At 45.0% G+C, this 25,818-nt stretch overlaps 2 protein-coding genes across 2 annotated transcripts; one reads left to right on the plus strand and one right to left on the minus strand.

Annotated features, from left to right (window-relative positions):
• Positions 1-6: 6 nt before the first annotated feature.
• On the minus strand, positions 7-6,913 carry MIEF2 (mitochondrial elongation factor 2). Its single transcript, XM_042437665.1, has 4 exons — positions 6,669-6,913; positions 4,608-4,762; positions 3,482-3,650; positions 7-3,166 (listed from the first exon to the last, which is right to left on the minus strand). The coding sequence occupies exons 2-4, from the start codon at positions 4,752-4,754 to the stop codon at positions 2,106-2,108; spliced, it is 1,377 nt and encodes a 458-aa protein (XP_042293599.1). The 5' UTR covers positions 4,755-4,762; positions 6,669-6,913; the 3' UTR covers positions 7-2,105.
• A 1,173-nt stretch (positions 6,914-8,086) lies between these two features.
• Positions 8,087-25,422, plus strand: FLII (FLII actin remodeling protein). The gene is made up of 30 exons (XM_042438410.1): positions 8,087-8,282; positions 9,327-9,437; positions 10,238-10,309; positions 10,455-10,535; positions 11,103-11,188; positions 12,054-12,215; positions 12,719-12,822; positions 12,992-13,167; positions 13,416-13,573; positions 13,994-14,078; positions 14,212-14,359; positions 14,464-14,597; positions 15,109-15,321; positions 15,825-16,004; positions 16,112-16,194; positions 16,283-16,357; positions 16,855-16,938; positions 17,591-17,762; positions 18,459-18,563; positions 18,704-18,895; positions 19,022-19,210; positions 19,933-20,072; positions 20,169-20,418; positions 20,760-20,914; positions 21,476-21,536; positions 22,160-22,288; positions 22,929-23,035; positions 23,639-23,744; positions 24,470-24,535; positions 24,914-25,422. Exons 1-30 carry the CDS (start codon positions 8,220-8,222, stop codon positions 25,046-25,048), a joined length of 3,822 nt encoding a protein of 1,273 aa, XP_042294344.1. The 5' UTR covers positions 8,087-8,219; the 3' UTR covers positions 25,049-25,422.
• The last annotated feature ends 396 nt before the right edge of the window (positions 25,423-25,818 follow it).

Genomic DNA, 25,818 nt, shown 5'->3' on the forward strand with positions numbered 1-25,818 from the left:
TAATACCATCCTCCTCAAAAGAGTTATATCCACCAAAACGTGCCTGACGCTTCCAGTGTGTGCAAATTTGATTCTCAAAAGGAAAAAGGGAGAGAAGCAATTCATTTTTAAAGGCCTGATTTGCAAGATTTTGGCAACATCGCTACCTGTTTCCTGGGTACAATCAAAGGATATCTTTACTCAGGGATCAGGAATGCCCACATTCTCCCTGCTGACATTATTATAACTGCAATTCCCATCATTGTTCAGTCTCCTGACTGACAGGAACTGGAGTACAACAACTCGAGGGCCATACAGTTCCCATCCCAACATAAACTATCTCTGGATAAAAGCTTGCCTTATGTAAAGTTACCATTATTTATATGGCTCATTCTCTTTATGTACACATAATCGTTTCTGAGCAACTTCCCTATATCAGCTACTTAGAATGTCTTTAAATAGTAGCAAAGGACGCTTGTAGCCAAATACTCTGGAGCTTCATATTAAAAGCTCAGATAAAATACAAGGAAAAGATCACCATGGGGTGAGTTTTGCTTCTGAAAACATAAATACAGAAAAGGTCGACCTAGTGCAAGTATACATGAATTAGCTGCTCGGGATCATGAGTTCCAATGGCTGGGGGTTGCAGGGAGAGAACAGCACCTTATCCTGGCTTTCCTCCCCTAGTTTGCTATGCGCTATGCACCTTTGAAGAGCAGCAAACACAGGCAAGCTCTCTGGATAAACAGTCTGGACAGTTCAGCTACTGCAAGAGGGCAAGGGATGGACACTATTAGTACAGTACAGTTAACAGCTGAGAAGGAAGCGGGCACCTTCCCCTTTTTATCTCAGAGGATGTCATGTTGGATAAGGCTGTGACAGTGCTCTCGCAAGAGTCATCTGGACTCTAATGCAAGGGGCTGGTGGATTTTCCAGTTCATCTCAGTTCCAGAAATATCCCAGGATCAAACCTCATTCCCCTCCACATCCCCTTTGGCACTTCATTTAACATTTTGAATGCTGGCAATAAGGAGAGCAAGCTGGGTGAGGAAAACAATTGAAATTTCAAGACCATTGAGGCAGAAAAGAGATTTGTCCCATGCTAAACTGGGCTGTGCTTTAAGCGAGTGGAGTTCCCAGATCCCGTGACCATCAAGCTGCCTGTTGCGAACTTCAAAGCTGCAACAACGGTCTTGAAGCCAAGAGCCACCCATACATCTGCAGACAGTATCTGACTCCATTACTTATTTCCTCAGATCTCAAGACTGTTCCTTGAAAGTACAGTACCTAGTTTTGGGACAGCCTGCACAATGAATTTAAAATGCACAGGCTCAGCAGAAATGGTGGAATTTGCACTGACGCAATAAGTCTCTATTTGTGCATCTCTCCACCTCAAATAATGATATAGCTGGAAGAGACCATCCAAGGGGTTGGACTGGATGAGGCCCTTTTGGTCTCTTCCAATTCTGTGATTCTATGACATCTTTCCCAGGTGTCCACAAAAGCAGATATGCCCCCAAATAGCTATAAATTACAGGCGGGCAAGGCAGTCAGATTTCAACCTTTCAGCCTCCCAAGTATTTTGGGCACCAACTCACAGAATCCCTGACCGCTGACCATATGAGCTTGGGCTTTGGAAACTAGCTCAACAACATCTGTAAGGCCACAGACTAAGCCGCTGGGCTAGGAACTGATCTTCACATTTGGGAGGAAGAGTTTGCAAGTTAGAGCTCCCCTATAGCTCTGTTTCACAGTGCTCCAGTTAAATGGGGATGGAGACTCAGACAGGAATGCCCACAATCCCACCACACTTGTGAGACTTGTGACCCTGGCTCTCTCCATTTGATTTGCTGCTTCTACAGAGGAAAATAAAAACAGACATAGCCATACAGGAACAATACTGAGCCCAGATTTTGGAAATACAGTACCTGGATGAGTCTAGAGAAAAGAAGAGTTCCCATCTCATAATGCAGGTCCATTTTACTTCGAAGACTTAATAATTTCATTAGGTGCAATGATTGCCGTTGGGGAAACCAACAGAACGGTGTCTTCTGTGCCACTCGACTCCCAAAGCAGACAAGTGCAGTTATCCCCAAGTGCCATTATTATCCTCACAGATCATTTCTTCATAAATTCAATACATTCGCGAGATCTGGTGCTGCTAAAGCCTCATAGAGGGTACATCCGATCTCCTCGATCTCTTCTGGGAGCAGATGGCTGAGGAGGTTTATCCTGCTGTCGAAAAAGCAAGGGAGGGAGCCTTTCGCCAAGGCCTGGACCAGCTCCTCCAGCACATCGCGAAACCTGTCGGCCAGCGCGGTTTCGGACCAGTCAGGCTCTGTTTGGCTGAGATGCAGGATGATGTGAGTCAAGGGACTCGTGGTCACCTTGCTCCAGAAGGGATGGTTCTCCAAGATCACCTTCAAGATGTTGAGACAACGTCGCCGGATGCCAGAATCAGAGGCATCCAGATCTTTAAGCTGGGAGACTTCTGCCATATAAAAGCTTTGCTCCCAGAGGTTCTCTCCAGGTTCTTCCAAGGCTGCAGCGAGAAAGGTTTTATCCCCTGCATTGATCATTGGGCAGAGGGTTATGTCCAGATGGACCTGGTCATGTGCAACCTGCAGTTTAAGCTCCTGGGAAGCCATCGAAGGCCTGATGACGCATTCCAGCATGCTGCTGATAACCGGCCAGTTGACGGAGGCCACCAAGACCTTATGGAGGGCATCGTTGACCGTGTTGGAGGAGAGATATCCACCCACCATGAACTTGTCCCAGGGGCTGTTCCCACGAGGGAAATACTCCAGGCTGGTCCGCTTGACCATCCCGAACCGAGCGTTGTTCACAACTGTCCGTTCGCCTGGAATCAGGGACCAAAGGCTGGGCTCCAGAACCAAAGGAAGCATGAAGGAGACCTCCAGGTGGTTGTGGCTAACAAGGTCATCGCTGAGGTAGCCGCTCAGGAACATGTTCCCAAAAGGCAGGTCCAAAGCCTTGTTTTTCAGGAAATTCTGCAGCTCAGTACAGATGTCTTCCGCTAGCTGCTTCCCCAGAGCTTTCTCGGCCTCGGAGATGGAGACGCGGTCTTGGTAGAACGAGAGGAGTTTCTCCTGAAGGGTGAGGCACAGCAGGGGCCTCGGTTCCACCACAGAGGAGGCCTCCGACAACAGGAGGCTGCCACCAGGTTCTGCAAAGGAGAAGAGAACAATGAAGCCATGTCAAAGGTTTCAGAAGCACATCAGTAAGAGAGCCCTGATGCACTGAAATGAAGGTCCACCTATGTCTGCGAACATCCATTCCCCACCAAGACCAACTGATAGGAGTTGCTAGGCCTCACGATTTCTAGAAGGAAAAAAGCTATCTGGAATCTCCATTTGCAGAACATAGATTCAGCATCTCTGTTTTCATTCCTCACAATTGTTCTTCAGCGGTATTGTCCTTGGACATGCCTAGCTATCAAATAGGACCCAGATGGTGGAGGAACAAGAGGCAGGATTCTGACCTTGCGGATTCGCACCCACAACGGGGGACAGCAGTGGCACCTCGAGGTCTTCCTTCCGGGCCTTTGGCACCGCCTTGACCAAAGTCAGCTCCTGCCAGCTCTCCTCGAGGGACTTCTGCTTGGCTTTTAGGTCGTCGTCGTCCGGAGGGTTTGTGGCTCGGTCTATGAGCTGCGCAAGGAGAAAGAGAGACAGCCACATTCTGGTGAGTTCAGATTTCCACCTCCTTTTGGTTCACTTCTGGAGCCCATTCACACTACAGGATTGTGGTGCTATGATTCTGCTTCAACTGCCATGATGCCAGTCAATGCATGGGATCCTGGGATTTGCAAACTCAAGCAGGGGCATTTACAATTCTCAGCCAGAGAGCTCTAATGCAATAAAGCAGCATGCTATTAAAAGCCCCTGTCACAACAGATAAAGGAACATTGACTTGCTAACAGAAAGAAACCGAGTTATTTCTTTTGGCCACTTAGTTAAGTACTAACCAGGGCTGACCCTGCTTAGCTTCCCAGATCAGAAGGGATCGGGTGCCCTGCGGGTATTTAGCCCTTAAAGTATACTTAAACTAAGTAGCTGAACGGCGTAATTCAGTTTCCAAATGTTAGCAAGTGAATTTTGGTCTGTTCCGGAGGAGCTGACTAAGCAGCTGATACAGGATTCTGGCTGTTAAAATAAATAAAATAATTATTTAAAAATAATTAATAGATTAATTACTTAAACTGGTTTGGTGAAGCCAAGGGCCCTGGTTTTCTCCATTCCCCTCCTAAAGAGCTAGATCCAGAAAGCATTGAGGGACACCTGGGACTTTCTATCAAGTTCACAATATTGGACGGCAACCAACTATTTAAATGCCAACAGATGGGTATAAAAATAAACCCTGAATAAACCCTGTTGCTGAGGAAGGAACAGAACAAACCAGGAAGACACAGCCACATTTTTATTTCCTGGCTTTTTGGGGACTAAGAGTATCATCATTATTAAATGTACACCATCCACAAAAAATACTAGTGTCTTTAACCGTCTGCATCACACATTTAAGAATGGGAATTATGTCTGTTATCAAAACCACTGGAGGACCAAAGTCTGGGAACCACTGGACTGAAGGGAAGACGGAGCGGGCCTCACTCTCTTGACAGCGAGGGTTGCGATGGCCAAGACGGCCGCGCCGCCGACGCCAATGACCACCCGGGCGTTGGCCAACAGGAAGTCGATCACACTGCCCAAGCCGCTGTCGTCCCGCCTCTTCCCCTGCTTGGGTCCAAAGTCCGCCATTGTCCCACCTGCCAAAGGTAAGTAAAAGCACATTGGTCAGCAGGGGGGCCTTTATCGAACAAGTGAGACGGAGAAGGTGTCGGACAACGTAAGCGCTAGAAGGAACTGCAAAGGCCATCAGTCAAAGCCCCTGCCATTTGGGAATAAGAAATCAAGTGACAATACAAAGGATCATAGAATAATAGAGTTGGAGGAGACCCCAAGGGCCATCCAGTCCAACCCTATTCTGCCATGCAGGAATTCTCAATCAAAGTACCCCGAGAGATGGCCATCAAGCCTCTGCTTAAAGACCTTCAAGGAGGGAGACTCCAAAGCAGCGTGTCATACTCTCAAACAGCCCTTACTTTCAGGAAGTTCCTCCTAATGTTGAGATAGAATCTCTTTTCCTGTCACTTGCATCCATTGCATCCTCTTCTCTGGAGGAGCAGTAAACAAGCTTGCTCCCTCCTCAATATGGCATCCCTTCAATTACTTAAACAGAGGGCTGTCATGTCACCTCTTAACCTGCTTTTCTCCAGGCTAAACATATCCAACTCCCTAAGTCTTTCCTCATAGGACTTCAAGGTTTCCAGACCCTTCACCATTTTGGATTAAGTGGAATCTCTTTTCCTGTATCTTGTATCCATTGCTCCGGGTCCTAGTCTCTGGAGCAGCAGAAAACAAGCTCCATCCTCAATACAACACCCCTTCAAATACTTAAACAGGACTCTCATATCACCTCTTAACCTTCTCTTCTCCAGGCTAAACAGACCCAGCTCCCTAAGTCGCTCCTCATAGGGCAGGGTTTCCAGACCCTTCACCATTTTTGAACTGGGGTGCCCAGAAGTGGACACATTATTATTCCAGGTCAGACCTGGCCATAACAGAATAGAAACCTGTTTAAATATTTGAAGGGATGTCATATTGAGGAGGGAGCAAGCTTGTTTTCTGCTACTCCAGAGAACAGGACACAATGGAGCAATGGATTCAAGCTCCAGGAAAAGAGCTCAAACATTAGGAAGAACTTCTTGATGGTAAGAGCTGTTTCACAGTGGAAGACGTTCCCTCGGAGTCTGGTGGAGTCTGGATGGCTATCTGTCGAGGATGCTTTGATGGAGAGTTCCTGCATGGCAAAATAGGGTTGGACTGGATAAGGGCCCTTATAGTCTCTTCCAACTCTAGGATTCTGTGATTTTGCCAGTCTTTTTGAGAGCAATTCTGGGCCATTACGCTCCCTTCCTCGGTTCCTCATCCTTCTGGCGCCAGTGAGTCAGAAGGCCTGGCAGCGGGATTGTTATGGGAACGGAGAGCAAAACAGAAAACGCAGGCAAAGACGCCAATGGCATCTAAGAAGCCCAGGCACTGTATCTCTCTGCCTGAATATTTTTGCACCATGTTCCATTATTCCATTATAATGCCCATTAATTCCATATTAATGCCTATCGGTTCCATTTTAGTGCCTATTAATTCTATTATAATACCTATTAATTCCATATCAATGCCCAATAATTCCATTATAATGCCCATCAATTCCTTTTTACTGCCTATTATTATTTTTCTTATTCCATTAATATTAATTCCATCATAATGCCCATTAATCCCATTTCAATCCCCATTGATTCCATATTAATGCCCATTAATACCATATTGATGCCTATTAATTCCATTTTGATGCCCATTTTGCATGTTTTTAAATGTATTTTAATTTGTAAGCTGCTTTGTGACCCATTTTGGGGAGGAACAAAGTGTGGCTATTAACACAATAACAACAACAAGAGAGGCCACTCCTCAAGACACTTCCAGAGAGTTCAAAGACAAGGACGGCTGACCTCTGTCTCTCCTTCCCAGAAGCTAAGGCTAAACCCAGGTTCCCAAGAACCCCCAAAAGACACCCAAAATATGTTTTTAAATGCCCTGGAGGCTCTTATTACTTACGACGGAGGGACAGAGGTCAGCCTCCCTCCCCAGCTCCCTTAGGAACCAGCCTCGAGGAGTCAGCGGTGACGGAAACCAGCAAGAGAGGATTCACACGTTCACGGTGACACGCGACCTCCCAGGTCAAGCCCTCCCAGCCAGACAGAACGCTGGCAGCCGCTCTGGACTCAGCCGACCAATCAGAGCGCGCCGGCCGCACCTCAACGTTCCATCTTAGAACGCTCAAGGCTCTTCCTGCTTCTTGTTCTCTCTGGTGCTTACGTAAGCAGAAAGGGGGCGGAACCTACACTGGCCTGGCCTCCTTAAAGCCAGAGCGCCTCTTCCTGTTTCCAATCCGTTCTCAATGGCGACGGATTTATGACATCAGTACTAAGCGCCGACAGCAGAGGGGCGGGGGCAGGAAGAGAGGGAGATGGTCCCTCTGAGGAGAATTCAATTCAATTCAATTCAATTCAATACACTTTAATAATAATAATAATAATTTAAAATAAAAAGTTTTTAAAGGACAAATTAAAGGAAGCTGTGTTTTAATAAGTGAACTGTATTTTTTTAAAAAGAACTGTTGCCTCTTTATTTTATTTTATTATTATTTTTATTATTGGTTGTGATTTGTTGTTTTTAATACTAATTTGGATTTTAATGCTCACCTTTTTGGTATTGATTTTTAAATGCTTCTGTTGTAATTCTCTAATTGTAGCATTTATTTTATAATGGCAATCAATGAGTCATGAACCTATCTATGTAAATAAATGAACTGAAAATAAACAGACAAATACTTGTTTGTTTGTTTGTTTGTTTGGGCTCAATGTAAGCCTTAAATATAAAGTGACCTGGCACTGTTTTTATTGTAACTAATCGTAGTATTTATAATTGTATTCCTTTTGTCCTTTGTAATTGTTTGAGTTGGTTTGATTCAATGAATGGATCTATCTATGTAATAGACTGAATATATATATATATATATATATATATATATATCCTTTTTTATTTGGGCTCAATCTAAACTTGATATAATGTTTCATGGCAATGTTTCTATTGTAACTTTAATTGTAGTCCTTATAATGGCATTGTTTTTGTCTGAAATGCTCTAATCCCCATAAACTGATCTATCTTTGTATATAAATAAACAGAATAAATAGATAACTGCTTATTTTTAATTATTATCTTAATATAATGTGACATATGCCACTGTTTTTGTTGTAACTCCGATTGTAGCTAAACATCGACATAGAACTGCAAATCGCAGCATGGAGCCATTGCGATTAAAAGCGGTGTCAAACTGCATCAACTCTGCAGTGCAGATGCAGCTTTGCAGAAAGTGAGAAAGAAAGGGTTAAAAGCAATGCAAACAAAAGGTGGGTGTGGCTAAGGGTTTGAGTGACAGGTGGCCAAAATAAGCCCCTCCCCTTTGCCTGTCTCTCTTTTTGGGGAAGGGCTGGGTCCAAAAGGAAAGGAAGGAAGAGCAGCCTTTGCCTTAAGCTGCCAAGAAAGCAGCCTCCTTGCAACAGTTGCAGCCTCCATTTCCTCCTCCTTTCCTTCCCTTTCTTTCCTATGGCTGCCACTGGGGTCCTCCCTTTCATCCGAGGAGTGGATCTCAGCGGCAATGACTTCAAGGTGAGTGTGGACAGGGGACACTAACGCGCGACCATCCCGCGATAAACCCGCAAGGAGCCCAAAATAGCCCCCTTTCCCCCTCCAGCTTCACTGGAACCCTATGGATCCCATTGGGATCAACGCTGGGGCCAAGGGCAGGGCTCTAGGCTTGTTTAGGCGTTGCTGGTTTGTTTTGAAACGAAGATATATACATTATATATGATATATATATATATATATATATATAAACCTAAATCAAACCCATCCGAGTAAACCTCACATTCATGACAAACAAAACCTCCCTATGTTTCCATTGCTCTTGTTTTAAATCCATTTTAATACTTCTATGTCATTATTCCAGTATTTTAATACTTCTAAACCATGATTCCAGTTTTTCAATTTAGCCTTTTTATTGATTTATTTGGCGCCGTACAATTTTGGTCCCAATTTTAAACTAGAAAGGCATTTTCTTTTTTCCCTTTTTGGGCGGCTCCACAGACTCCAACCATTTGCCATCATTTGGCTTTTTTAATACCTCTGAAGCCTGTGATATTTTAGGGGCCTCTTTCCTTTCCTTTGACTCCCAGCAACGATCTCCAAATATTTTGGCAATGACTCGCAAAACCCGGCTCACAAACACTGACGCAAAGCCTTCTTCTCCGGATCCCTTTTTAAAGTCAACGGACCCCTTTCATTTTATTTCCTTTTGGGACGGCAAATTCCAAAAAAAGTCACAAAGTGACAACGGCAACAGCTTTTATTGAATTTATGACCCCCGAGTTCGAATTTTACAGGAGAGGAATCGCCTGTTCCTTACATTTTAATGTCTTTATATTGGAATCGTTCAGATTGTGGGCTGGGAACAAAAAAAGTGTTTTTAAAAATGAATGCAAGCAAACTAATAATAATAATAATAATAATAATAATAATAATATATTTATATAGCGCCGTCCAATTTACAATTTAATGCAAACAAACAAACCTGGTTTAACCAAACAGAACTGTACACAACGCAAACCATTTGGGCTTTTATGTTTACATCTCCCTTTTGTTGTTGGTCTTTAGGGCGGTTATTTCCCGGAGCATGTCAAGTCTATGACTAGCTTGCGATGGCTGAAATTAAACCGGACCGGTCTTTGCTATTTGCCAGAGGAATTGTCTTCCCTCCAGAAGCTGGTAAGGAACCCAAATGGAGGGTTTTTCCGATGACGCGGGTGCGAATCCCGTGCAAAAATCGACCCCAAAAGGCTGGAGAACCAAAGCTGGAAAGAGGGAGATGTCTCTATAGACCAAGATGCCATTGGGGTTCATCACGCGGAGTTTAATTTAATATGTTTAAATTGGGAAAATCCAAAACTATATTTCTTAAATATGTTTAAATAAGGTACCTAAAGAAATTGGGAAGAAATGCAGCAGATTACTGTTATACTGTATAGGATTATGAGATTGATCAATGAATTTGAATATAGCAGAGGTGCCTCCAGTTGAAGAGCGGATCTGGAAATCGATTGATACGATGAGTATAGATATATATGAACTACTAGATTAAAGGTATTGAAAACACGCAGCGGCAGTTGTGTTGGCCATTTAACAAATGCAAACAAAAACCCATAAGCGATACCTTTATTGGTCAATCAAAATGCACAATATATGCCTTGCAACAAGTACATTGTGCATTTCGGTCGGCCGATAAAAGCTATCACTGACCCATTCTTTGTTTAAATTTATTGAGATGCTAATTGTATGAATTGAAAGAGAGCGATCGGAACAAACTAAGATATAAAATAGGTTATAAAATGTTTTAAAGTTTCCATTAGCAATACAAAAAAAAAAGCTGCACAGAGAAGCAATCTGCACCTTCTGCACACACATGTGACGTTATTGCACATGGGCTTGCGTTATATGGGCGCATGTCCAGATTTTTGCAATACATGCTTTTGTTGTTGTTGTGTGTTTGTTTGTTTGTTTGCAAACAGGAGCATCTGTCGGTCAGCCACAACAGCCTGACCACCCTCCATGGAGAGCTCTCTGGCCTCCCTTGCTTAAGGGTACGTTTGGGTCCCTCTCCATCCCTTAAAAACGCATTAAAGCGCATTAAAAAGGAATTAAATGGCCCATTTGGGGTGTCAGGGACCTCACTTGGGAGATGATGATGATGATGATGTTACGTCTCTGTTTTTCCTGTCTTTGCAGGCAATCGTTGCTCGGGCCAATTGCTTGAAAAACTCTGGGGTCCCCGATGATATTTTCCAACTCGACGATCTCTCTGTCTTGGTAGGTTTTGTTCATTCGCTTTATTTCATTCAGCCCTAAAAAACCAAGGGTCATCCGGTCCAGCCCCATTTTGCCCTAAAAGAAAACACAACCGAAGCCCTCGCAACAGACAACCGTCCAGCTTCTGCTTAAAAACCTCCCCCAAAAGGAGACTTTCTCTCTTAAGCCAAGCAGGAAAGCACATAACCTCACACGCATACACACACATCGATGTTTTTATATGTTTTTAACCTGTACTAGTTGTAATAATCTGTAATAAAAATAAACAAGTTAATGATTTAAAAACTATGGACTTCTGGAAACAGCTATGTCCATAGACACAAAAAGATGGAGAATAGCAATAGAAGCCGTCGCTGGTTTTTGGTTGCAAGGAGTCTCCAAATCCAAATTGACCGGATGGAGAAAGAGACGGCTATGAGAGGGATGTTAAATATTGGGATGTGCTTTAATAATAATAATAATTATTATTATTATTATTATTATTATTATTATTATTATTTTAAATGTTAAGCCATTTTAATATCTTGCAAGCCATCCGTGCCATTGTTTTATTTGTCTTTTGCGTAGGACCTGAGCTACAACCAGCTGACGGAGGTCCCTCGGGAATTGGAAAACGCCAAGAACATGCTTGTGCTCAACCTGACGCACAACAGGTGAACGCGGCAAACGCGCCGGCGCTCTCTACTCCGTCGCTTTGCGAAATCGAGCCGTTCCTTGGTTCTGTGATAATGCATTTGAGCCTGAGCTTTGCTTTTTCCGAGGCGTTGCACAAACTGGCCGCACACTTTGGGATAACATGAAATATTATTGTGTATTTCCAGTTGATCTCTGTTTCTTTGTGTGTCTCTGTGGGCGCATTTACATGGTAGAAATAATGCAGTTTGACACCACTTTAACTCCATCCTACAAAATCGTAGGATTTTGTAGCTTTTGTGAGGCACCAGCCCTCTTTGCAAAACGACAAGTCCCTGGATTCTCATAAAATGGTGATCAAACTGCATTATTTCTGCAATATAGATGCACCCTGTGCATCTGTCTGTCCTCTTCCATTAGAAAAGACTATGATCTGACCATATGTGATTTGGAGGAATTAGAGCTTTTTGTGGCTCTCCCCTGAGAAGCTCCACAAACTCTGCAGAAAAAAGGATTCATGGTTTTTCCCAGACTGTCTGCAAGGATGCGCAGTTATAGCACAATGGTGATGCTTCAACTGCTATGGCTGTGTCCTGCAGCGTCCTGTGATTTGCAGTTTATGGAGAGGCCCTTAGAATTTGCAGCCAGAACCTAAACTGCAATTCCCAAAATGGAACCAAGTCGAATCATAGCATTATAACTCTGCAGCGTAAAAAGGCTCTAAATTGCATTTGCCGAAAGAGTGCAAGGTCTTTGTACGCTTGTTTTGCAAAACTTGCAAAGTCAGCTGGGAAATCTATAAATAAATAAATAAATCCCATTTGCCAGAACTTGCCTGAGTGTGAAAACTGGGTGTGCGTTGTGTGTTTCTGCTTCGCCCTGCAGCATCGACAACATCCCCAACCAGCTCTTCATCAACCTGACCGACCTGCTCTACCTGGATCTGAGCGACAACAAGTTGGAGAGCCTTCCTCCTCAGATGCGGCGCCTCGTCCACCTCCAGACCTTGATCCTGAATAACAACCCTCTCCTCCATGCCCAGCTCAGGTAAAAGGAAACAAATGGACCAGCTGGTCAGCGGTCACTCCGTCTCCTCTTGCGGGGTCCGTATGGGACTCAAGCACTTCTATCTTATCTGATTCTCTTGCATGAGAACAAGCCGTTTGAAATCCTTTATCCCAAAAGCTGGGTGAGACAATGGGTGGGTTTGCATGGAAGTTCAACCCATACAGCCAGCCCCCCTTATCCACAGGTTCTTGATCCACAGGTTCAATCATCCACAGCTTGAAAATAAGTTTTAAAATATACGCATTCCAAAAAAGCAAACCTCGATGTTGCCATTTTATATAAGGGATAACATTTTACTATGCCTTTGTATTTAATGGGACCTGAGCATCCAGAGATTTTGGTATCCATGGAGGGGAACCAAACCCCAGCAGATACCAAGGGCCCACTGTAGACTAACAACAACAATAATAATCTGATTTTTTCCCCTCCCTTCTCTCTGTTTCTTCGATGCTTCCTTGGAACATCTCCGTCCGAAATGAAAGGCAACTCCCAGCCATGGTTGCCTTGCAGACGCTCCACCTCAGGAACACACAGCGCACCCAAAGCAACCTCCCTACAAGTTTGGACAGCTTGACCAACCTCGCAGGTAGGCAGTTTAGGCAATGCAAGCCATCATCCTGCTAAAGACACATGTGTGCACAATGTTGAATTGGATTGTTTCTGCAATGCGGATGCAACCTTAGACCAAGCCCTTTCAAATCTCTCTCTGCTTGGCTTGATGGTCTCCCCTTCTCTTCCCTCCTGGTCCTGGCCAGATGTGGACCTCTCCTGCAATGACCTGAGCCGGGTCCCCGAGTGCCTCTACACCTTGGCCAACCTCCGCCGCCTGAACCTGAGCACCAACCAGATTTCAGAGCTCTCCCTCTGCATCGACCAGTGGACTCACCTGGAGACCCTCAACTTGTCCAGGAACCTGCTCACCTCCTTACCTGTAAGTGGCCACATTGGTCCATGTCATTTCGTGGTAGCCATTAGCCCTCTTCTGCCTGGCAGATGGGTTTTGGAGTCCTTGCTGGCATCATGGCCAAACATTAACATCATGGCCCAGCCATCCATTGGTATTGGAAGGATTATTTACTGTTATGGGTCGAGTCTCCCTTATCTGCCCCGTTTTCTCTCTCTCTGCATTGCTCTCGAATCCTTACCTTTTTCTGCCCGTGTCCCTTTCTCCTTCCATAGTCCGCCATCTGTAAGCTGACCAAGCTGAAGAAGCTCTACCTGAACACCAACAAGCTGGACTTTGATGGCATCCCCTCTGGCATTGGGAAGCTGGCCAACCTGGAGGAATTCATGGCTGCCAACAACAACCTGGAACTCATTCCGGAAAGTCTGTGCAGGTATGTCCTATACTTCTCTCCTGAACCATCCCAGTCCAAGGAGGCACCCAACAAGAGGTGGAATTCCTTCCCACGGTGCCTACTAGGCAAGATGACCAATGTCATCCACAATTATGGATGCCAGCCATGAAAGCCTTTGAGTTCACAATCTAACAATTGCGATGAAGGGACCTGCATGAAGATGCTAGGACAGCGATTCCCAAAATCTGGCCTCCCATGCGTTTTGGACTTCAGTTCCCAGAATCCCAAGATAGCAGAGTCTCCTGGGAGCTGAAGTCCAAAACATCTGGAAAGCCAGTGTTTAGGACTCACTATGCTAAGAGATTGAACCCACAACCTTCTGGGCTTTACCATTGACCAATGGTCACTCTTCAGCTGTTGGAGACGTATGGATGAGAGTTGTATGGTCTTTCTCCACAGATGTGGGAAGCTGAAGAAGCTGGTGTTGAACAAGAACCGCTTGGTCACCTTGCCGGAAGCCATCCACTTCCTGACGGACATCGAGGTGAGACTTCTGGCGTATGGCTAAGCGGGAAGTACAGCGCAGGGATGGGATGAGCAGGAATTCGAACCATGGTCCCAGACCACTAAACCACGCTGACCCTCTGAGCGTGACCTTTCCACCTTCCTCCTGGCAGGTCCTGGATGTCCGAGAGAACCCCAACCTGGTCATGCCCCCCAAACCCGTGGACAGGACCTCGGAGTGGTACAACATCGACTTCTCCCTCCAGAACCAGCTGCGGCTGGCGGGTGCCTCTCCTGCCACCGTGGCAGCCGCAGCCGGCGGTGAGTTTCCAACTCAGGACTGGAATTCTCTTCCGAGTGACTGTGTGTATTTTTATTATTTTTACTTGTTAACCCCCAACACACATCTCTTTTTCTGTCCCCAGGGAGCAGCCCAAGAGACCCGCTGGCACGGAAGATGCGCCTGAGGAGGCGCAAGGATTCGGCGCAGGACGACCAGGCGAAGCAGGTGCTGAAAGGCATGTCGGACGTTGCTCAAGAGAAGAACAAGAAGATGGAGGTAGGGATAAAAATGTGTGAATGTGTATTCATCCACCGACGTGGCACAGTCAGCATGGCACATATATAGTCTATCAGGGATCTGGCACCCTGAAGACAGTGGCTAGGATCACATATTTTGCTTTCCTTTGTAGGATCCTTATTTTTCTGGTGCCTAGCTGCTAGGGTCCTTCCATCTTGTTGTTTTGTTAAACTGCTAGGCTCCCTTACCTTTTATAAATTTAACCCCAAGGATCCCTTTCTCCTCTTCAGTTATCACTAGGGTATCTTACTTATGCTTGACCACTAGGATCCTTTGCTGTTTTTGTGTTTGACTGCCAGGATCCTTTACATTCTTCCTCTGTTTATGTACTAGGATCCTTTATTCTTGTTGTACACCTGGGACCCCATACCCTTGTCCTGATCAGATTCTAGGATCCCTTCCTTTTATTTAACTGCTAGGCTCCCTTACTCTTCTTGCATATGATTGCTTAGGATCCCTTACTTTACTTTTCCTCCTCTTTTGACAACAGGAGAACGGAGACCCGAAATACACAGACCTGAAGACGCGCCGCTGGGACCAGAGCTTGGAGAAGCCTCCGCTCAACTACTCCGAGTTTTTCACGGAGGACGTGGGGCAACTTCCCGGCATCACCGTTTGGCAGATCGAGAACTTCGTCCCCACGATGGTGGATGAGACCTTCCATGGGAAGTTCTATGAGGCTGACTGCTACATCGTTCTGAAGGTGAGAGAGATGTTCGGTGATGTTGGGAGTCCCATCGTCCTAGGAAATACTTTCCCACTTGGTTGCCTTGAAGCTTCACAATCTCAAATCTCACAGTACATGAACCTCGGAGGTACACAACCTGATGCCCTCCAGACATTTTGGATTACCTACTATAAGTTGACTTCATGTATAAGTTGAGGGCAGGTTTGGGGGCCAAAATTATTACTGTATTTGCAAACAATCAAATCCGCAGAAGTCAAAACCGCTAAGGTGGAGGAGCGCCAAATATAAAATGTGTAGATCAGTGGTTCCCAAACTTTGGTCCTCCAGGTGTTTTGGACTTCAACTCCCAGGATTCCAGACTTTTTGCCACAGTGACTAGAGCTTCTGGGAGTTGAAGTCCAAAAGACCTGGAGGACCAAATTTTTAGGAATCACTGGCGTAGATCATTAGCCAACGAGTCTGGAACTTTCCCACCTTTAATGGTCATTGGTATAACCTTGGAAATGGTCTCTTCTCAGACCTTCCTGGATGACAACGGTTCCTTGAACTGGGAGATCTACTACTGGATCGGCCAGGAGTCTTCGCTGGACAAGAAGGCCTGTGCCGCCATCCATGCCGTCAACCTGCGCAACTATCTGGGGGCCGAATCCCGCTCCAAAAGGGAGGAGATGGGGGACGAAAGTGATGAATTCAGCCAGGTGAGCGGATCCCCAAACAAAGTAGGTTAAGTTAAAGAAAAGAGGGATGGGGTTTAAAATCCTGGGGAGATTTCTTAAAATTTTCACTTCTTTTTGGTGGCTCTTAGGTGTTTGATCACGAAATCTCCTACATCGAAGGAGGAACAGCCAGCGGTTTCTACACAGTCGAGGATGTCCATTATGTCACCAGGTAACACCGTTCTCTCCCTAACCTCCCTCCCAAGTTGGATATCGATACAATTTTTTGCATCCGAACTAACATCTTTGTTTTGATTCAGGCTCTATCGTGTTTATGGCAAAAAGAACATCAAGCTGGAACCGGTGCCACTGAAAGGAGCGGCTTTGGACCCACGGTAAATAGGCAGCGCTGAGACAGTGACACCTTTGCTTTCTGGTGGTTCAGTGTTCACAAACTTTGTTTCATGCACAAAATTATTTTGAAAATTGTGCATAAAATTACCTGCTACCTATAAAATTATATTCTATATAAAATTATATTGTGTACATGCAGAAGGTGCATACGAGACATAAATGCATTTTGTGTTTAGACTTGGGTCCCATCTCCAAGATATCTTGGAAAGATAGGTATTCCGGAGGGGGGGGGTGTCTTAAAATCCAAAGCACTTCTGTTGCCAAGCATTTTGGGTAAGGGAGATTCAACTTGTACCCTTTTCAGTAGCACCACACATCCACAGATCTCTCTCGGAAGTCCCATTTGATGTATATATTGAATTGAATGCATGGATGTAGAGGAAGATGTGAGGTTGCATCGTTCTACTGAAGAGAGAATCCCTCTTTTCTTCCTGTTTCTTCCTCTCTCCAACTCACCTCTTTCCCGTGTTTTTGGTAGGTTTGCCTTTCTTCTAGACCACGGCCTCGAGATCTACGTTTGGAGGGGGAGCCAAGCCACACTGAGTGCCACCACCAAAGCCAGGTATCATCATCATCATCATCATCATCATCATCATCATCATCATCATCTATATAGCACCTTTCATGTACAGTCAGCCCTCTGCATCCACCGATTTTTTTAAATCCATAGATTCAAGGATCTATGGCTTGAAAATATTTCTGAAGTATATAAATTCCAGAAAGCAAATCTTAAGTTTGCCATTTTACATCAGGGACACCATTTTACAACCTCCTTGTGTTTAATGAGACTTGAACATCCATGGATTTTTGGAAGCAAACCCCAGCAGATACCAAGGTCCCATTGTACACGGCACTTTACAAACAATTACAAAATAAAACATTTATAACTATCCAATGATATAAAATGCTGAAATCATGCATTGTCTAAGTGTAGGTGAGAACTCCACTGCTTTGCAACTCGTGCGGACAGCTGGTTGTTTATTGCTGTTGGTTTATCAGTTGCCTACACATGGTTTTATCATGGCAGTTAAAGTACAGTACTACAAGACAAAAGAGCCCCTGGTATCTGAGGTCTTTCCAACCAGACATTCCAGCTTTTGAACCCAGGACCTTTTGCACAGGAAGCGTGCGCTGTCGTTTCAAGCTACATACTCGCCTTTTTGTAGCTTAGTGCTTCTGCCCTCCTCTAACTGCTTTTTTTCTGTCCTCTGCAGGCTCTTTGCAGAAAAGATCAACAAGAATGAGAGGAAGGGGAAAGCGGAAATCATACTGTTGACCCAGACTCAGGAGACCCCCGAATTTTGGGAGGTCCTTGGAGGGCAGCCGGAAGAGATCAAGACCAACGTCCCAGATGACTTCAGGCCTCCAAGACCCAAACTCTACAAGGTGTGGAGGAAGAGAGAGATTGTTATAGTTGTGCTCCAGTGTAGGGTTAAATTGGAAAGCAGAATGGTCAAGGAGGGTGTCCTGAGATGGTTAAATTTTAGCCATCATACATCCCAAGGTGGTTTGTTTCCAGAGGTGGATTAGACAAATGCCGCTGAGGGATGGTGCATGGATTGGTGTCCACTAGCCATCAGCTGCCAGTCCATGGAGACTGGAAAGGAAGGAAGGAAAGAAGGGAGGAGGAAAGGTAGTCTGCGGACCAAGATATGGTACATTGGAGAACCATAGGATTAGCAAATGTCCTCTCTGGAAGCCTTTTGTTGTTGTGTGCCTTCAAGTCATTTCTGACTTCTTGCGACCCTAAGGTGAACCCATCATAGGGTTTTGTTGGCACATTTATTCAGAGGAGGTTTGCCATTGGCTTCCCCTGAGGCTGAGAAAGACTGACTTGTCCAAGTCAGTGGGTTTCATGGCCAATCTGGGAATCCTCCTCTGAACAAATCTTGCCAAGAAAACCCCGTGATAGGATCACCGTACGTCGGAAACGACTTGAAGGCACACAACGCACACAGAGTCACCATGTCACCATAGCTTCAATGGGTTTGCTCTAGTTGAGGTTGCCCAGTAGGGCTTTTGATGGCTCATTCCTCCCAGTTTAACCCTCCTCTCTTTCTTCTCCTTCTGCTTCTTGCTCAGGTTGGTTTAGGATTGGGATACCTGGAGTTGCCTCAGATCAACTACCGACTCTCGGTTGAGCACAAGAAAAGACCGAAGGTGGACCTGTTACCAGAGATGAGACTGGTGAGACGATGGGAGGAAGGGTGTGTTGATGTGTCGTTGTTCCATATTTGAGGTCAAGGAGTAACACCCCTGTCTCCTAGCAATCCAGGTGGGGCAAACCTTCATCTTTCCTCTACTTCCTCCTCTTCTTCCTTCTGTAGCTTCAGAGTCTTCTGGATACCAAGTCGGTCTACATCCTGGACTGCTGGTCGGACGTCTTCATCTGGATCGGCCGGAAGTCGCCACGCCTGGTGCGGGCAGCCGCACTGAAGCTGGGGCAAGAGCTGTGCAGCATGCTCCATCGTCCAAAACATGCCATGGTCATCCGCAACCTGGAGGGCACCGAGTGCCAGGTAGGTTTGGAGAGACTCTCATTCCCACAGCTGCCCACCTGTCAGCAGACACTGCCCTTGGTCCACGGCATCCCTGGTGCAGTCTAGGATGTCCATTCCTTGACATCCTCCTCTCTTCCTTTCCAGGTCTTCAAGTCCAAATTCAAGAACTGGGACGACGTGCTGAAGGTGGATTACACCCGCAACGCAGAGTCGGTCCAGCAAACGGAGGGTCTCTCTGGGAAAGTCCAGAAGGATGCTGAGAAGAAGGATCAGATGAAGGCCGACCTGACGGCCCTCTTTCTGCCCCGCCAGCCCCCCATGCCTCTGACTGAGGTAAAAGAGAGGAGGGAGGCGGATAGGAGCCGTCTGAAATTATCATCGGCAAATTAATCTCTTGTTGAACCAATGAAACATGGATTCTGCAGTCTGTGTTTAAAATACCTGGAAGCATATGCATCTCTGTACCTAGTCAGTGAAGTGCGAAGAACTATTCTGGGTGCCCTGTGCTATGCTCAAATCAGTCCCAGTTTCTTTGCATTTACACACACACACTTTCTCAGTTATGTTACTGCTTTATCCATATAACCATGAGATCTGGAGACTTGGGTCTTAGCTTAAAAGCTTTGAGATTCTCAAGCCCCAGAATTTAACGCCTCTAAAACCAGAAGTTTGGCTTTGTACTTGTTTTAAATTGCATGTCACCTTGAATTTATTTTATTTTTATCCCGCCATTCTCCCAAAATGGAACCCAAGGCAGCTAACAACATATATAAAACACATTAAAACAACAACTAAATCTCATAGGGCTGGAAGGGGAACTCAGAGGTCATTGAAGGATCTTCAGCTAGATGCACTGAAGTCTGGTCTCCCAGATGTTTTGGACTTCAGCTCCCAGAAGCCCCAGCCATCTTGGCCAACAGTCTGGGATTCTGGGAGCCGAAGTCCAAAACATCTAGCGAACCCAAAGTTTGGGAACCATGGTTTTATGGTATGACTTCCCGCCCTCGGCCCCAAAGTTTTGCCCCTTTGTGACCCGTATCTCCATACGTTTGCAGGCGGAGCAGCTCATGGAAGAATGGAACGAAGACCTGGACGGGATGGAGGGCTTTGTTTTGGAGAATAAGAAGTTTGCCCGTTTGCCCGAAGAGGAATTTGGCCATTTCTACACCCAGGATTGCTATGTCTTTCTCTGCCGGTAAGCCCACTGTTAACATCCCATCCCTTTACTGCCATGGATAGAAACAATTGAAAATATAAAAGCAAAGTAACGGTAGCTTTTTTCCCCCGAAAGGTACTGGGTGCCTGTGGAGTGCGAGGAAGACGAAGAGGAAAAGAAGAGCAAGAAGAAAAGGAGCGATGGGGGTGCTGAAGGAGGAGAAGAAGAGGAGGAGGAAGAGGAGGAGGAAGAAAAGCAGCCGGAGGAAGACTTCCAGTGCGTGGTGTATTTTTGGCAAGGCAGGGAGGCTTCCAACATGGGATGGCTGACCTTCACTTTCAGCCTCCAGAAGAAATTCGAGAACCTTTTCCCCGGAAAGCTGGAGGCGAGTAACAAGAGACGGCGAGCGGACGTGCGCCTGCCGCCTTTTATTTTCATGTTTTAAATTGTATTTATATTCAAGAGGGATCTCAGTTGTTGGTTTGTGCCTTGAAGTGCCTTCCAACTTAAGGAGACCCTAAATCTATCATAATAAATAATACGGTCTGAAGCTGCCAGTCACAGATGCTGGCAAAACGTCAGGAATAAACTCTTCTAGAACATGGCCACAGAGTCCAAGAAACTATAGGTCTTGCATGCTTTTTCATGGATGAGTGGGTAGTTACGCATATTCTTTTAATGCATCCCGGCTTACTGGTTTTTGTACCCCTTTGTCCCTTTTTTCAGGTGGTGCGCATGACCCAGCAGCAGGAGAACCCCAAATTCCTCTCCCATTTCAAGCGGAAATTCATCATCCACAAAGGCAAGCGGAAGGCCAAGGAAGACAGCCTCCAGCCCAGCCTTTATCACATCCGGACAAACGGAAGCGCCCTTTGCACCCGGTGAGCGCCGTCCGTCCGGATCTCCTGGACACCTTTCCCAATCTGACACTTCATTTCATTTTCATGGATTTCATTTCCATGTCCCTAAGGGTCATCCAGACCTAAAGAAGCCATAACTAAAGCATCACTGAAAGGAGACCCATCTACCTTCTTTTAAAAACCCATTTAATGAATTAAGTTATTTGAACACTGCAGTCCTTGTTAATCCTCAGCTAAACAGCCTCAATATTATCTCCTCTTCCTCCATTATCCTAATCATTGATACTAATATTGTAATATCAACCACCGTATAAATTCTTCTCCAAAGGATTTATAGTAGTTTCTTGGGAAAGTTTCTTTTTTGGACTACCAGAATGCCATAGGTAACCTTGCCCATTGACCTTGCTGGCTGCAGGATACTGGGAGTTGTAGTCCCAAACAGTAAAGTTTCCAGACTCCAGTTTCTGGATCCTTTCGTCTTTTTCTTGACCGTTTCCAACTTGTCCGCACCATTTTAAAAATGCGATGCACGGAAGTGGCCATTAGCAGATATTAATTGATCTTATTCCATGCCTTTTTCAGGTGCATCCAGATCAATACCGACTCCAGCCTTCTCAACTCAGAATTTTGTTTCATCTTGAAGGTAACCCAGTTCAAAAGCACCTTATTAATAAACTGGATTCCTACATTGGGGAAGCTCTCATAGCTTTTTCTTATGCAAAACAGCTTACATTTTTCAAGTAAAATAAAATTATTAGTAAGAATTGTTCAGCAATAGCAGTAAAACATTACGGCTAACGGGTTTTTTCAGAGTCGTAATTCAGGGTTTAAATAACCTAAAGGCACCAGATCCTATCTGATCTTGGAAGCTAAGCAGGGTCAGCCCTGGTTAGTATTTGTATGTGAGACCATTGAGGAATCCCAGGTATATATGTAGGCTATATTTCAGAGGAATGAATTGGCAAAACCATCTCTGAGTATTGTGTCCCTAAGACAGCGCCATGACCATAAGTTGACCATAAGTCAACAGGGAACTTGAAAGCCTATATATACACATATGCAAATATCCCACCTGATCTTGGAAGCTAAGCAGAGTTGGCCTGGGTCAGTCCTTGGATGGGAGACGGGCAACAGATCCCAGACTCTAGGTTCTACCTCAGAGGAAAGAACCTCCTAAGAAAATCCTATGAAAAATGTATGAGACTGCCATAAGTCGATTATGGTATCTTGCAATGACTCCGTTCCTTTCTCCTTCCTCTGCTTCAGGTTCCCTTTGAGAGCAGCGACAACCAAGGCATCGTCTACACCTGGGTGGGTCGGGCGGCCGACCCGGATGAAGCCAAACTGGCCGAGGACATCATGAACCACATGTTCGACGACTCCTACAGTAAACAGGTCAGTTGCGCCAGAGACGGGGAAAGTCCAAGCTGGAAAATACGGACAGAGAAGGTGGACTCTTACACATCTCTACTTGCAAAACTTGGAGGTGCCATAAGGGAGGCTACTGCAGAGATACTTGTTTAATGCTATCCAAGGACAGAGTGTATACTTCCCAGTTTGAATATTATTATTATTTTAAACTGAGTAAGTATACACTGTGTCCTTGGATAGCAGTAAACTATTATTATTATTATTATTATTATTATTATTATTATTATTATTATTATTATTATTATTTTCTTATATCCTGTCTTTCTCCCAATATAGGGACTCAAGGCAGCAAACAGCAGAGCAGATTACTGCTGAGATACTTGTTTCATGCTGACCAAAGACAGAGTGTATACTTACCCAGTTTGAATTATTATTATTAATTAAAGCCCTTTGAAGAAATCTTGCCAAGAAAACCCCCTGATAGGAGGGTAGGGTCACCATTAGTTGGAAACAACTTGAAAACGCACAACGACAACCAATGTCTCAGTAGGATCCCAGCCTACCTGCCATGCCCAAGCAGCTCACCTTGGTTGCGTTGGCACAAAGGTATAGGGCAAACCCACCTATTCTAAAATGGCCGACTGTTGTTTCCTTCTGCTTCCAGGTGATCAATGAAGGCGAGGAGCCCGAGAACTTCTTTTGGGTCGGCATTGGGACCCAGAAGCCTTACGATGGAGACGCCGAATACATGAAGTATTCTCGCCTGTTCAGGTAGGAGCCGTTTCCATTTACAACCCTGCATCTGCTCTCATTCCTCTATTCGCCAAGGGCAGCAAGTCATAGGGGGCATCTACACTGTAGAAATAATGCAGTTTGACGCCACTTTAAATGCTATAACTCCATCCTATGGGATCCTGAACTTTATATTTTTGCAAGGTATTTATCCTCTGCTGATTTACTGGGATTTATCATAGTTTCAGATCTTTTACTAAATTAAGTTTAGGTTAATACCTTTTACTTGTATTTTGAAAAATAGTTTAAAATCTACACTGGGTTCAGTAAGCTGCAAACTGCCTCAAGTCCTATTATTTAGGAAGAAAAGGCTGGAAGTTAAGAGATTAAACGCATAAAATACATCTCACATTCTACCATCCCTCCACATCTGGAATGTGCAGCCTTCCAGCATCCCTCGCTCATTGGCCATGCTAAGGCTAATGGGAACTGCAGTCCAGGCACATGCGCTCTTGCTAACAAGGAACCTTCTGGCTTTATCTCTTATATATTATATTACAATAATATACAATATGTAATCTAATATAATGCCCCTCTAATATAACCATATACTAATGCATCCTTCTGGCTTTACCTCTCCAGATGCTCCAACGAAAAGGGCTATTTCGCCGTGTCGGAAAAGTGCTCTGACTTCTGCCAGGACGACCTCGCCGACGACGATATCATGTTACTTGACAACGGGCGCGAGGTTAGTTTTCTTGGGTTCGGAGGATGAGGATACCCAGAGTTAAACCTTACACCTACCATTGCTGAGTAAGAGAGGAGGGTCAAATTGTAGAGAGTAGTAGCATCCACTTGCGTCAGGTGGAAGAGCTTCTCCCAGGCCGCCATTTTGCAGCTGGCGGAAAATACCTTTTTGTGCAATATCCAAAAAAGCACTTACACAAGTGTTACTCTATGTACTCATGTATAAGTCTAGAAATTTAGGTCAAAAAATTGACCCCAAAAACCTGAATCTGACTTATCCGTGGGTCAATGTAAATATTGTACATATCACAAAGAGCTGGAATTTTGTACCTTCTTTGGCAGTTTTGCTTCGCTTCATCCTTTAGGTAAGCAGTCCCCAAACTGTGCCCTTTAAGAAATTTTGGACTTCATCTCCCAGAAGCCTCAGCCATATTGGCCAATAGTCTGGGATTCTGGGAGCTGACGTCCAAAATCTCTTAAAGGGCACAGTTTGGGGACCATTGCTTCAAATCCTTTGCTGCATGCCCCTAAGTTTTACCCTCAACTTACCGACAGCTCATAGCAAAATTCATAATTTCAGCCCCAAAACCTGCCCTTTGAGGTCGACTTATAGTTGAATATATGCATTAAGTCAGCGAGAGAATTCCAGAGTCAGTATTTTTTTGGAAGTGAGTGTCTTTGACCTTTGCAAACCATATGTATTTTACCACCTTCCGTTCTTTGCAGGTCTACATGTGGGTTGGGAGCCAAACAAGCCAAGTGGAGATCAAACTGAGTCTGAAAGCTTGCCAGGTAAGGAGGACATGTTGGCAAATAGTCTGGGATTCTGGGAGCTGAAGTCTAAAGTCCCTTAAAGGGCACAGTCTGGGGACCACTGCTTTAGGTCTTTTGCTATATGCTCTTTAAGTGTTACCCTTGACTTATACATGAGTCATATCAAAATTCATAATTTTGGTCCCAAAACCTGCCCTTGACTTATAGTCGAGTATATGCGGCATATTTTAAAATATTCCAAGAAGCAAACGTTGATTTTACCGTTTTCTATAAAGGTGACATTTCACTATGCCATTGTATTTAATGGGATTTGAGCATCCACAGATTTTGGTACCTAGGGGGTCCTCGATCCCACTGCATTGCACTCAATGCTGCCCCTCTTCTTCCCCATCCCAGGTGTACATCCAGCACATGCGCTCCAAGGACCCAAGCCGCCCGAGGAAGCTCCGTCTCGTGCGCAAAGGCAATGAACCACCAGTCTTCACCCACTGCTTCCACGCTTGGAGTGTCTTCCGGAAACCCCCGGCCTAAATGGGCGACTGAATGGTATCCCCAAATCTGATGGACTTGGCAATCCACTTCAACCCAGGACTGGCTCCCATGGCCTTTCAAAGGTAGTCTGTTCTTTTTTCAAGCAGCACACATAGGACAAAATGTTACTAGAAGAGATGGAGCTGGAAGAGGTCCCTCCTCAAAGCCCCACGTTCCTGCGCATCATTGCCTAATACTTTGCGCATATCCTCACATTTCCCCCCCTTAGAGCAACGGAACATATGTTCTTGGAATGTTAAAGCTAGGATTCTCTCACTACTGTTGCATTAAAGCCAAAGGGCAGAGTTATTGTTATTGCTGTTGTTTCACTTCCACTGAGACTTGAGCTATTTATAATAAAAATGCAAAACATGGCTTCTCCTCTTCTGCGTCGGAGAGTATGGCATCCTGGGAACAAAGGATGGAGGGAATGGGTTTTAGGACAGGAGTCGGGAAGTGTTTGCAAAACTTTCTTGGAAACTTTGCTGAACTTATTGAACCCAAAAATCCGAGTCAACTTGTCCACAGGTCAATGTGAGTGCTGTATTTTAAGACACACACACATATATGGGGAAAGATAAGTTTAATCTGCCCTGGAAGCACAGATCCCCTTTTATTCTCATCCATCCAGCCTTAATATGGGCACAAATAGTTATGTCAGCTGGAATTTTGTAAGTTCTTTGGCATTATTTTCCTTTACTTCATCCTTTACATCCTTCATTACATGCCTCTAAGTTTTTCTCTCACGGACTTATCCATGGGTCACATCA

This window comes from Sceloporus undulatus, chromosome 8 (assembly GCF_019175285.1).
Source record: "Sceloporus undulatus isolate JIND9_A2432 ecotype Alabama chromosome 8, SceUnd_v1.1, whole genome shotgun sequence".
Classification (NCBI taxonomy): Eukaryota; Metazoa; Chordata; class Lepidosauria; order Squamata; family Phrynosomatidae; genus Sceloporus; species Sceloporus undulatus.